This window comes from Symphalangus syndactylus, chromosome 2 (assembly GCF_028878055.3).
Source record: "Symphalangus syndactylus isolate Jambi chromosome 2, NHGRI_mSymSyn1-v2.1_pri, whole genome shotgun sequence".
Classification (NCBI taxonomy): domain Eukaryota; kingdom Metazoa; phylum Chordata; class Mammalia; order Primates; family Hylobatidae; genus Symphalangus; species Symphalangus syndactylus.
The window spans coordinates 109,412,188-109,426,119 of record NC_072424.2 but is presented as its reverse complement, the minus strand read 5'-3'; the positions used below and the strand labels follow the sequence as shown (position 1 = coordinate 109,426,119).

Below are 13,932 nucleotides of genomic sequence, written 5' to 3'. Positions count from 1 at the left end.
AGTGCTTGGAACTTGAGCATAAGCTGACTGAGATATCATTCATCTCTGGGCTGCCAGGATTGATTGAGCTGATCTGGCTGGCATGCCCCTTAATATCTCTTCCAAAGTTGTGATGACTCAAAGAAGATACCATTCTTAGATAGTATTGTATTGTAGTCAAGGAAGCCTAACTTCCCACCTAGAACTTGTGAAAAGGACTGTCACATCTCTTCATAGGAGATGGCGGGGTTGTCAGACTTGATATTTCATTTGGTTTTCATTTTATGAGACACCCCTTAACCACCTTTTCATAGTGGTATCTGTAATGAAGACATTGTTGTGTTTATACAGCCAGACAATAAATAGAAACCTGGTTCATAGACTTGTGAGTTATTTCTTCATTCTCTGAAACTTAGCCTAATATGGTGGTTATATATGTAGTACATACTTAACGGTACCCATTAATTGTTTATTTAATATTATTTTTCTTCTGAAATGCTACTCAAACTTCTATGTGTATTCCCACTGTACATTTCACACAGAAACTATAATACCTATAGGAACAAAGATAGCATTAATAAATAATTGCATAAAATTGAACTTTTAAAAAAATACAAATTAACATTATGGAAGTTATTTTCATTTTTTCTTTTTGATGGAACGTGAATTTTTAGGTTCCTGCAGCAGAGTCTGAGAAATAAAAGTTTACAGATGAATGACTATAAGATTGCTCTATTGTGTAATGCATACTCTACAAATTCAGAATGTTTTACATTACCCATGGGAGCTCTGGTAGAAACTATTTATGGAAATGGAATTATGAGGATACCTCTCCCTGGAACAAACTGTATGGCTTCAGGATCTATTACCCCCTTACCTATGAACCTCCTGGATTCACTGACAGTTCATGCCAAAATGAGGTATGTTCTTTTTATTAATTTGGTTCCATGTCAGGGAATTGATACGAGTATAGTATAAACCTTTATTTCATGATTTTATGTGTGTATTATTTCATAGTCAGGTACATTTAAGAAAAAAAATTAGCTTTATTTTATTACAAAAGTAAATATTTTTTATTATAGGAATTCTAGGATATACAAACCCAAAGAAAGTAGTTGTCATAATCTCTCCATGAGAGATAAGCATTATAAAAATTTTTTGCACATATTTTTTTCATTTTTTATAGATAGTTAAGAATGAGGACTAGTGTAGCTGTAGCTTCCAACATTTTTGGAAAGGGCTAGAAATCCAGATTTTTTATTACTAGTCTTTCAGCTTTTAAGTATTGGCTCAAATTTAAAACAACCACTGCATAGGCCAAAGAGAATTTGTCTGTGGGTCTCCAAGTGGAGCATCAGTCCTGGTAGAGCTATGCTCTTTTTCAAATGGTAACCATTGTGATAGAATTACACATGTGCTTCACTTGCGTATATAACAGATTTGAGCAAAGCCCCATTAGAACCTAACATTTGGGTCTTAACAGTGATTTATTAAAGTAAATCTGTGACAAAAGTTATTTAATTTCCCAAATGTATTTTGATGCATCATTTGAGTGACCAAAATCCCTCAAGCATGCTCTTATGAGTTGAACCCAAAGTTTGTTTTTCCATGAGCAGGGTGATCCGTATGCATATTGAAAGTACCATAGAAACGGAATGAGTCTCAGGTTGTGCAGTGCATCCTTACCAAGTGTCCTGCACAGCTTAAACACATTAAATGAATCAACTTCATTTGAATCATTTAAGTTCAAATTTATACTAAGTTACTTCTAAGTAGAGTAGCCCCTATGCTTATATCAAAAATATGGATTTTTATTTTCTTCCCTTTTTTTCTCCTCAGCCTTATTCACAGCATTGCAACCAGGGTGATAAAACTTGCTCATGCAAAGTCCAGTGTGGCCTTGGCTCCAGCCCTAGTGGAAACTTACAGTCGTTTATTGGTCTATATGGAAATAGAGTCTTTGGGCATCAAAGGATTTATCAGTAAGACAGGACTTTCTGGTGTTTATAACTATTAACCCATTCATTAACTCTAAAGTTACTTTTCTAGGTCCTGGGGACACAGCAGAGAACAAGTCACCACCAGGCTTATGGAGGGCGACATTAAATAAATGAAATATACAATATGTCAGATGATACATGTTATAGAGAAAAATAAAGCAAAAAGGAATAGGAAGTGTGAGAGTCGGGGGGTTTGTTGCATTTTTAAATAAAATGGTAAGAAAAGGTTAATGTGCTAGGTGCCTGGGATGCAGTGAGCAGGATAGACCTGGTCCCTGTCCTCATGCAAATGTATTCTGCCTGAGGCAGTAATGCTGTCCTGCAGTGCATACGAAGGCTGACTGGCAATAAAGAAGGAATTTTCCTACATTGCAGAAGATACATTATAATGTCTTATTTATTGTATAGTTCTGAAATAATAGATACTTTTTTTTTTTTTTTCTGAGACGGAGTCTCGCTCTGTCGCCCAGGCTGGAGTGCAGTGGTGTAATCTCGGCTCACTGCAAGCTCCTCCTCCCGGGTTCACGCCATTCTCCTGCCTCAGCCTCTCTGAGTAGCTAGGACTACAGGCACCCGCCACCACGCCCGGCTAATTTTTTGTATTTTTAGTAGAGACGGGGTTTCACCGTGGTCTCGATCTCCTGACCTCGTGATCCACCCGCCTCGGCCTCCCAAAGTGCTGGGATTACAAGCGTGAGCCACAGCGCCCGGCCAATAATAGATACTTTCTAATATAGAAGTGTTTTTCTGATTCATGGTAATTCCAGCTTTTCACGAATACAGCATAGTCTCAATTTTAACCACAATAACTCTTCTTAGATAACTGATTGTTGAATAAAACTTTCTTGGGTGTAGGAGGAAACAAGGGCAGGTGTAATACAATTTTTTGTATTAAAAAATGAACCTCATACTTCAAAAGGTATGGAACATTAACTGTCTAAAAATAATTTAAAAGATACCAGAATTGAGAAGATTAATGTTTTTTCATATCTTGTCTCATTTTATTTTTCCAGATAAACATGATTATCAATTGCCAAATCCCAGGAAAAAAGCAAACTTGATATTATAGTTAGGATCTGAATTTTTCCTTACTGTTAAAGTAGAAAATAAGAAAATATGGAGAATATATATGTGTGTGTGCGTGTGTATTTTCACAATCAAATCTTTATATTTTACTCAATGTGACTTTCTTCAAATATCTTTTCATGCATAGCCTTTAATAATTGGTACCTTAAATTGTGTTTTTCCTCCAGGTCAGCTTTTGCCAACTGTTTTCAAATCACATGCATGGGGGATCTTACACACACTCCTTGAGATGTTTAGCTACCGGATGCATCATATTCAGCCTCATTACAGAGTTCAGCTCCTGAGTCATCTTCATACTTTGGCTGCAGTTGCACAAACAAACCAGAACCAGCTCCATCTTTGGTGAGCTCATTGAAGACCATCTTTCCTTAAGATTTATTAGAAACTTTCTTGGAGATGAGGTTCTTAATCCTTTACCTTATAGTTGTTTTTTTTTTAATTCATCTGTCATAAAACTTCTCTGCTTCTAAAGTATTTTGTTTCCAGTACAGGAGCAGAGTCCAGCTTTTTAAATAGAAACTGTTTGAGATAGTTGAGTCCTTCCTTTAGGATCTTTGGACTGAGAATTAGTACTTCCAGGGTATTTATTATTACGTTGTAACTTAGTCCTTTAGAATGCTGGTTTTAAGTATACTTCAGATTATGGTTAAAGTATCATGTCACATTGATTTTGCTTTAAATTAAAATATATTTTAGATAGAAAAATGTAATTTTTGAAATGCAGTATCTCCAGGTGAAATTTTTTAGTCCTATAGGCAACAAGCCATCTTTTTCAAATGTGTAAAAAGTCACGATTTTCACTAAAAAATTGGACACATTAGGTTTTTTAAACAAATTAAGCAACATTTATTCTCACACAAAAGTGTTTTTTTTAATTAAAGAAGGGATAGTTATAGATTGCATGTTTTTCCATTGTAATTAACCTTAGAATTAGATTTAATTCCATAATTCTGAAATTTTTTTACATTTCTTTTTATTCTCCTACTTTTCAGTGTCGAGAGCACTGCTCTCAGGCTTATAACAGCGTTAGGTAGCTCAGAGGTACAACCGCAGTTTACACGCTTCCTTAGTGATCCCAAAACAGTGCTATCAGCAGAATCTGAAGAACTGAACCGAGCCTTGATATTGACCTTGGCTAGAGCAACTCATGTAACAGGTACGGTGAATATGTGACTACAAACAACAACAGATGAATTAAAGTGTGCCATGATTCTACTAATTACTATAGGTATAACATACTAAAAAGATACTTTTAATTTGTTTGAAAAAAGCCAGTTGTTTTGATATCTTCACTATTTCACTCATTTATGGAAGCTCTTTTGTGTACCGTCATTCTATTAATAACTGGGTTGAGCATCAGTTTTCAGCTATCTTCCATAATTTTAAAGTAGTAATACTTTAAGCTTTTTGGTCTCAGGACTGCTTTACACTCTTAAAAACAAAATTGAAATTCCCAAAGAGTTTCTGTTTGTATGGATTCTATCTATGGATATTTATTCTATTAGATATTAAAATTAAGTTTAAAAATATTTATTAATTTGTTTTTAAATAGCAATAATAAACATTACATGTTAATATATGATGTTATAAAAAAAGTATATTTTCTAAAGCAAAACTTTAGTGAGAAGAGGTGCCATTGTTTCACATTTTTGCTTCTCTAATAGCTGATGTAAAGGAAGACATAGTTTGGATTCTTATCTGCTTAGACATTTAATCCATTGAAGTTTTAGTTGAAGTAAGTGAAAAATGTGGCCTCACACAGATGAGGTTGGAAAGAGAGGAGTATTTTAATAGCCTTTTCAGATAATTGGGAATGTTCTTTGACATCACATGGAAAAATGATAGTTGCTTAAAGGTTAGCTGCAATATGGAATCCAAAACCCCCAGTGAACTTCATGTACTTTGTTACATTGTAATCTGTACATCTGTTTTGTACATTTAGTGGATTTTTAAATCCATGCATGTTTTGTAACTTCATGAATTATTCATTTTGAAAATACTGGTTCACTGAGTTATGTAGATCTAGCAAATGTTGACATTTTGTTTTTTACAGTATCAGAAAATTACATTTGTTAATATCACTGCAAAGTTTTTTAGAAAAATCTAAGTTTTAGAATGCTATCATGTCATGGTAGATACAGGTTTTCCAAAATTTCAATTTTTACTTAAAAGGTCAAATTTTATCATTGGTAAAAGTTGCTATCATTTGTTTTCCTTAAAGTGACAAGCTCATTTTGTTAATTTTCAAGAAAATGTCTGCTAAATACATAAGTCTAGCTAGCTATAGTTTTCTGTCAGACGTTCTTTCATGTAAAATTGGAATTCAAAAAAAAAAAAAAGCAGCTGATTTAACTCAGTGCTCAGTCAGTCACACAAGTGCACAAGTGTTTTTCCTCAAGACACCCATCAAACTTTGGAACACTAGGCATATGCTTCCCCTTTTGTTACATATGATATTAAAAATAGATGTCGAGATTGACACTGGCACTTTTCTTTCACTGAGTGCATGTGGTGGAGAATACAAAGCCTTTCATCTAGTCTGGCACCACTGTTTGATTTGTGCTTAGGACCAGCAGTTTTACCACCATTGCTTTTGCACCGTCAGTGCTCATATCAAGTGAAAAAGCCAATGATATCTTCTTATTATTATTTGACCTCATTGAATCTTTGAAGGGCTATTGGGGAATCACCCAGAGGTCTACAGACCACACTTTAGAACTGATGTTTTAAAGAGATAGTTATTGATTTTAGCAATCTCAAATACTTTTATGTAAATTATGTTGTTTTACGTAAAGAACCCTCTTCAATTCTGAGATTTATACATGTATTATGTAATTATTTCACTCCCCAAAAAAGACATCTTTCTTTCTTCTATTCCCTTGGCCGAATAACGTACTACTAAATCAATGTCAAAGTAAATGAACAGTAGTGGTGGGCTTGTATTACTGTTATCACTGGTACTCTGTAACCTCAAAAAAAGAAAGATTCCAAATGTCTTTTGTCATCTTTTCTTAAATTGTTCTCATATTTTCTAATGTGATCATCCAGATCACTCATAAACTAAGCAAATTTAGGTTCTAAGCTGAATATAACTAGTTAAGCAATGAATGCACTGCAATGAAATTCTCAGTGTACATAATTATTATTTTCGCTATAATCTTTTATGAATTGTGGATATAATCATTTATATCTGGATTACATCTATTTGTTTATGTTTAGATTTTTTTACAGGCTCTGATTCAATTCAGGGAACTTGGTGTAAAGACATACTTCAGACCATCATGAGTTTCACTCCACATAATTGGGCTTCACACACCCTGAGCTGTTTTCCAGGCCCACTACAGGTAATTTGGTCTTGAATTACTTACTGACACATGAAATCCTTCTTCCCATTCACAATGGTATTCTAGAGTGAGTCTTGGTGACTTCTGAATAAAATTAGCTTTTATTTAATTTAAAAAATATTTAGGGGCTGGGCATGGTGGCACAAGCCTCTAGTCCTAACTGCTTGAGCGGCTGAAGCAAGGGGGATGGCTTGAGCCCAGGAATTCAAGGTCACAAGGAACTATGGTCACATCACTGTACCACAGCCTGGGTGACAGAGCCAGACCCTGTCTCTAGGGAAAAAAAAAAAAAAGTCATTACTTACAAAATCTCTCAAGTTGTTCGGTGTCCTACTCTGGTACTGGACGTGCTTCTAAAAATTTAATTATTATGGCTTCATCTTAGTTAACAGTTTTAAGGGGAGGAAGAGTAGAAAGAGGAAAAAAATAAAAGTGAAAAAAATTGAAAAAGAGAAAAAAATAGTTAATGGTTTTAGAATCTCATGAAAATTAACATAGTACCTGAAAATTTTTTTCTCTCTCATAGAACTGAATTGGGGAGAATTATAATGTAATGGAGCTTCACAGAGTGCACATAATATGACACTTCACTGAATTTTTTTCTTAATCACAGAAAAACTGTAAACCTGGCTTTTCTAATAGGGAGAAAGGCAAACCTCATCTGTCTTCTCCTTTTCAGAAAAAATGTTAGGCATGATGAACATCCATTTTTCATAAGTCCTGGTAGGGCTAGAGCATTTGGTTTTTAAATTTACCAAATCACCTGGAGGGCTTGCTAAGCTACAGTTGGCTGGGCCCCCAGCCACAGAGCTTCTGATTCAGGAAATCTGGGATAAGGTCTGAGAATTCTGCATTTCCTGTAAGACCCAGATGATGCTGATACTGCTGGTGTTGGGACCACACTCTGAGAATCACTGGGCTAGTGCAATGGATTTTCCTTAAAGACACTAACATACGTAGCCAAAGGGTAGACACATTTCATTCTTTTTTTTCTTTTTAAGATTGGCGGAAGTATCAACAGATGATTGAAGAAGCTTTGAATTCAGGCTTGCTTAGAATTTCCATTTAGGAAATCTAGGAAAAGGAATCTTGGAGATAATCTAGTCAAGCTTATGTATTTTCCAGACACAGAAATTCAGGCCTTAATTGCTGAGTTGCTCAAGGTCACCTAGAGTTTATTAATGTCAGAACCAAGTCTAGAACTGGTTTATTAACTCCATATCCAGTGCTCTTTCTACTATAACCAATGAAATAAACTTCTGATCCTCTTTTTAGGCATTCTTCAAACAAAATAATGTGCCTCAGGAAAGCCGTTTTAATCTGAAAAAAAATGTGGAGGAGGAGTATAGGAAGTGGAAGTCAATGAGCAACGAAAACGACATTATTACCCACTTCTCTATGCAGGGCTCCCCTCCTCTCTTTCTTTGTCTTCTCTGGAAAATGCTGTTGGAAACAGATCATATTAATCAGATTGGCTATAGGTAAGTCAAAAACCTAATTTGCATTCCATTTGGCAAACTTGTATCCATATAACAATGGAGTTTCTGTTTTACTCTCTGCCTTCCAGAGTATTAGAGAGAATTGGAGCCAGGGCCTTGGTAGCCCATGTGAGGACATTTGCAGATTTCCTGGTATATGAGTTTTCTACATCAGCAGGGGGTCAGCAACTCAATAAATGCATTGAAATTCTTAATGACATGGTATGGAAGTATAACATTGTTACACTGGACAGATTAATTCTCTGCCTGGTAAGAATAAATATGTTTCTAAGCTTATTCTCTTTTAGATCAAGATGTGTGACTAATATATCTTATGCCGGTCTGCTCTATATTGCTTTGAAGGATTTAATGAATTTATACTATATCAAGCATTGCTTTCACTTCCCTAAAGAGCTAGAAATTCTCCAATTTCTTTTTTTGTTTGTTTTTGTTTTTTTGTTTGTTTTTTGAGACAGGGTCTCGCTCTGTCGCCCAGTGCAGTGGCGTGATCATGGCTTACTGCAGCCTCAACCTCCTGGGCTCAAGCAATCTCCTCCTGCCTCAGCCTCCTAAGTAGCTGGGAGTACAGGCATATGCCACTATACCCAGCTAATTTTTTTTCTTTTTAACTTTTTTATAGAGATGGGGTTTCTCCATATTGCCCAGGCTGGTCTCGAACTCCTGGGCTGAAGCAATCCACCCTCTTCAGCTTCTCAAAGTGCTGGGATTACAGGCGTGAGCTACTGCTTCCAGCCCCAATTTCCTTATTCATTCATTTAATAAGTCCATATTGAATATCAACTGTGTTCTATGTATAGAAGGTACAGAAGTAAATAAAATAGATGTGGTCCTAGCCTTGTGATACTTTGAAAATATGAGCAATTAGACCCTGAGTTGATTTTCCAAAACTCCCACCAGAGGGAGGAAGTAGCAGTAAGTCACTGTGTTTCTTTACAGAGTGCTAATATAACCATTTCTGTACACTTTGGTAACAACCATTCCCCCAATTTTTTTTTTTCTCCTGACTTTGATGTCTATTTCCAGCAGATTTTTTTTTTTTTTTTTTTTTTTTTTTTTTTTGATATGGAGTCTTACTCTGTCACCCAGGCTGGAGTGCAGTGGCGTGATGCTGGCTCACTGCAAGCTCTGCCTCCCGGGTTCATGCCATTATCCTGCCTCAGCCTCCCAAGTAGCTGGGACTACAGGTGCCCACCACCACACCCAGCTAATTTTTTGTATTTTTAGTAGAGATGGGGTTTCACCATGTTAGCCAGGATGGTCTCGATCTCCTGACCTTGTGTTCTGCCCGCCTCAGCCTCCGAAAGTGCTGGGATTACAAGTGTGAGCCACAGTGCCTGGCCTTCGGTAGATTTCTTTAAAAAGATACTGAAGTAGGCTGGAAAATGCTACATTGAAAAAAAATTCTATGGTGGTGATATTTGGACTGGCATAGTTTAACATTAACCCCTTAGCTGTGGAGCATAGATATAAAAGTAGTTATTATATTTTAGGGGAAATAATGTAAATCTATAAATCAATAAGATATCAGGATAAGATGGAGGTGTAGAAAAAATATTTCTAGGAAACAGTGAGAAATCTTATCTGCTTAGGTGATAGATGTGAAAGATAGATTAAATTTTTAAAAATAAAGATGGACATCCCAGGCAGAAGGAGTAGTAAGCCAAAAATAGGCAAGAAAGGTCATATATGTTTGGGGAATACTGAACAGTTGGTTTGGGATAGACTAGATGTCTAAGGAAATTATAATAGTGAGATTTTACTTTGTTAAAATTTAGGCTTTCAGATGGCCCTCATGATTTTACACAGGTTGAACATTTTCATATAACGTTTATGTTGTTTTTCAAAGGCCATGCGTAGTCATGAAGGAAATGAAGCCCAGGTTTGTTATTTCATAATTCAGTTGCTGTTACTCAAACCAAACGATTTTAGAAATCGAGTAAGTGACTTTGTGAAGGAAAATTCCCCAGAGCACTGGTTACAGAATGACTGGCACACCAAGCACATGAATTATCACAAGGTACTAGTTCTAATTAGTATTTCAAATAATCCTTTTAAAACCATACTTGAGTATTTGATGAATTGATTTGGCCGTTTTCTCTCTGGTTCTAATGTTTTTTCTCTTGTCTATATAGAAGTAAGTTAGCTCTCTGAACTTCTTCAAGGTTTGAGAGTTTCTATAATGTTGAGAATAAATTGAAACTACAGTTTTAGTGGACATAAGTACTTATATAAAAAGAAGTAAAGTATAATCAAGTATAATTTTAAATGTTTCCTTGCAAAAAAAATCTCAACAATGTTTTCATGTTTAGCTCTTTAAAGAGAATTTTTTTTTAAATGCTCTAACCATTTATCATCTTCTCAATTCCACAGAAATATCCAGAGAAGTTGTATTTTGAAGGCCTCGCAGAACAGGTGGATCCTCCTGTACAGATCCAGTCTCCCTATCTGCCCATCTATTTTGGGAATGTGTGTCTTCGATTCCTTCCAGTATTTGATATAGTAATCCACAGATTTTTAGAGTTGCTTCCAGTATCCAAATCACTGGAGACTCTACTGGATCACCTAGGAGGCTTATATAAATTTCATGGTGAGCTTTTTCAAATTTTAATTTCATCTAATATCTCCATTATCAAAAGTAGGATGGGCAGGATCACATGGTAATAGTGGCTCTAAAGGTTTTATTTTAATTATTTTAAAAATGAAGTGTTTTGAGGATAAGTACTATGGATGGTGCCATGAAGTATAAAATATACAACATAAAAATATAAACAAAAGTATGAGTTCAGAACAGGGTGATGTTACTGTAAACTAAACAGATCTTGGCAGCCTTCTTGGGTGGGTAGGATTTGAACTTGATGCATCCAATTTATAGCAGCAGCAGGGAAAAGACAGCATACGAGGCAGAAGGGATCATTTGGGGAAAGTCATGGAGGAGATAAAATAAGGTATATTTGAAGAAAAATGGCTACGTTGGGTTGAACTGAAAATTCTTACCAGAGAGTTCTAGAAATAAGGTTGGAAAGACAGATTGTACCTGACTGTGGATCACCTTGAATGCTAGGCTGATTTTATAATTGCAGATAATAATCAACTGGAAGTTATTGAGTATGATCATGGCATAGGAAACATTATTTCAGAAAGGTACATCCAGTTATAGTTGGCAGCAGTCTTAGGATGAAGCCATTACAAGGACATGTCAAAAAGCTCAGTTTTGTGATTAGTATCTAAGCAACAATGGTTGCATTGAAAATGAGAGAAAAGGGACAAATGGTCACAAAAGAAGGAACAGGACTTGATTGGCTGGTTATAAGGAGAATATTGAAAGAAAAAGACAACTAAAATTTTAAGCATAGTAACTGGAGAGTGGCAGGGTCAGTGACAGAAATGTGAAGGTCCTGGAGCAGCCACTATGGGAACAAAGTGTTTGTCTGGTGGGCAGTCCTGCTTCATCTTTCAGATACCTTCCCTCAAAGCAGAAGTATGAATTGTGTGTTAACATGATAGAATAGGCATAAAGTTCAAGTGAGCGTTCTTTTAAAAACATTTTTCTTTTGGATGAGGTAATATACGTACTTGATGGGGAAGAGTACACAGTGAAAGGTAATTAGTCCCATCCTGGCCTCCAGCTAGCCAGTTTCTTTTGTAGGCAGCCAATGTTACCAGTCTCTTGCCATCCCCTCTTAGATATCCTGGCTGGTTTTTTTGTTTGTTTTTAACACAAGTAAAATATAATACACATATTGTTCTGTGTCCTGTTTGTTTCAACTTTATCAGGTATTAGGGTTGGTCATTTGTATTAGTACGTAAACAGCTGCCTCATACATGCCATAATTTACTTTATCAGCCCCCCGTTTTTGACCTTTTAGGCTGTTTTTCATCTTTCGCTAGTGTAAACAGGGCTGCAATGACATCCCTTGTATGTCAAGGGATTAAAATTTATGCAGGATAAATTTTCAGAAATGGAATTGCTTACACTTAAATAAAAACAAATATAAATACAAACTGTATATTACTAGAAACATTCTGAGCCTTCTGCCTCTCCTCAGATTAAAATATTCATAGTATACAATTGCCTAGCATGTGAAGTTGTTTCATAAATCTTCTGAGCTGTTTTTCAGTTATCTGGAAAGCAGTTATCAGTTTTTCACAGTTATTCGTAACCAGTTAAACATTGTGGTGGTATGTTTTTTTCTTGGCAGATCGTCCAGTGACTTATCTGTATAACACTCTGCACTATTATGAAATGCACCTGAGAGACCGCGCATTTCTCAAACGAAAACTCGTCCATGCAATCATTGGCTCTCTCAAGGATAATCGACCGCAGGGCTGGTGTCTAAGTGACACTTACCTGAAATGCGCTATGAATGCACGAGAGGAAAATCCTTGGGTTCCAGATGACACCTACTATTGCAGATTGATTGGCAGACTAGTCGATAATATCCTTTTTATTGTGATTTTAGACTCCCAGAAATAACAGTATTTTGATTTGTGAGAACATATTTTTTCTTTTAAAGTAATTTTTAATATATTTCAAGGTTTTAATTTTTTTTAAGATCACTTCCATTTTCATCTCTGTAAAGGTTTGAAATCTTAAATTAGCAGCATCATGTCAGATAGGCTGAAATTCTATTAAAATTTATATGTTAGAACTTGAGGATAAGTGGTAAAAAAATTATATTTAAAAATAGACTTTATGGAGATTTGTTTCAAAGAAAAAATCTTATTCTTACTTACTAAGTTTTGTAGCACATGTATCTGTGTGCTACTGGAGAACGTAGGATATTGTTACTTTAATGTTTGTATTAAATAATAAATGATAAAATGTGTTTTTCTTTATTGAAAAGATATATTTTAGTGAAAATATACTTGGATGTTTATTTCTTCATTTTGATTTTATGTTTTCAGTTATTATCACTCTATACTTAATGTCTATAACCATACCACTATTTTACTAGGTAGAGAAATTCTACGTAAATGAGCATGACTTATTTTCCTACACAAATGAATTTATTTTCTGAAGCAAAAGAATGACTCGTTAGAAAATAATTTTCATATTAATGTCTTATAACTATTAAAAGAAATAGGCTCATGAAACATAGGTATACCTTGGTTGCATCTGTGGCTATTATATGTCATATTTATAAGAACCCACCTGTAAGACCAACCATTTATACCTGTCGTTAATCAAATGGTTGCTCTTAACACATTTCAATCATGTCAAACTCATTTGTATTTGGTTTGTATTTGCCTCTTCATCTCCCTAAGTGTAAATAAATCACTTCTTGGCAGCTCATAATCAGATAAATTGACAATCAGATGAGATAGTCCAATTGTTATTGCTTTAACTGTGTGCACCAATGGCTGGCAAATCTCCTGGTCCCTTTCCAAACTGTGACTGGAGATTCAATGAGTTTCCCAACCCAGCTGCCCATGCTCTCCATGTTACTTGTGTGGAGCTCATGGCCTTGGCAGTTTCAGGCAAAGAGGTTGGGAATGCCCTTCTAAATGTTGTCCTAAAAAGGTATGTATTCTGGTTCATGCAGTAAGATTTGTTGTTTATTTGTAAACAGAATGGTATTCTATTTGGAACTTTAAGACAAACCTGTTGCCGCAAGGGTTATGCACATTGGATGAGGACTGTTTTCTGGTTCCAGATCTTGTCTTTGTGATATAGGAGTTATGGAATGAGCCCTGGACAGGATCCTAAGATCCGGGTTTGTTCCTACTTCTACTCGTTAATAGCAGTTAGACATTTAATATAGGAATAATGTTAACTTGTCACTTAAAACAAGATTCTTTTCATCTTGTTTTCAAGATTTCAAGATTCTTTTAAAAATTAGCATGAAGTATGAGATAATGATTGGGGAGGAAGTATTTTTAAAAAAGCCTTCTTGAGCTTTCATGCATATTACATTTTTATTCAATAAAAAATTCTCCATTGTTTTATTGAAATGGATTTGTTGTCAATCCTCTGAATTAGATATATTCTTTAAAAATAAGATCCATTGTCAGCCATCTAAAATG

General features: G+C 35.3%; 1 protein-coding gene across 8 annotated transcripts in view; it reads left to right on the top strand.

The window, feature by feature from the left end:
- The window catches only part of MED23 (mediator complex subunit 23), a 42,538-nt gene that overhangs the window by 22,101 nt on the left and 6,505 nt on the right, over positions 1–13,932 (top strand). For 4 of the 8 annotated variants that reach the window (XM_055264213.2, XM_055264212.2, XM_055264238.2 and 1 more), the window contains 11 exons: positions 654–899; positions 1,819–1,961; positions 3,233–3,407; positions 4,058–4,221; positions 6,285–6,409; positions 7,685–7,890; positions 7,977–8,157; positions 9,755–9,925; positions 10,279–10,495; positions 12,108–12,344; positions 13,264–13,429. In XM_055264213.2, coding sequence (XP_055120188.1) covers positions 654–899; positions 1,819–1,961; positions 3,233–3,407; positions 4,058–4,221; positions 6,285–6,409; positions 7,685–7,890; positions 7,977–8,157; positions 9,755–9,925; positions 10,279–10,495; positions 12,108–12,344; positions 13,264–13,429 — 2,031 coding nt within the window. The remainder of the gene's footprint in view (positions 1–653; positions 900–1,818; positions 1,962–3,232; positions 3,408–4,057; positions 4,222–6,284; positions 6,410–7,684; positions 7,891–7,976; positions 8,158–9,754; positions 9,926–10,278; positions 10,496–12,107; positions 12,345–13,263; positions 13,430–13,932) is intronic. The other 4 variants (XM_055264232.2, XM_063622287.1, XM_055264220.2 and 1 more) reach the window with 3 other exon arrangements.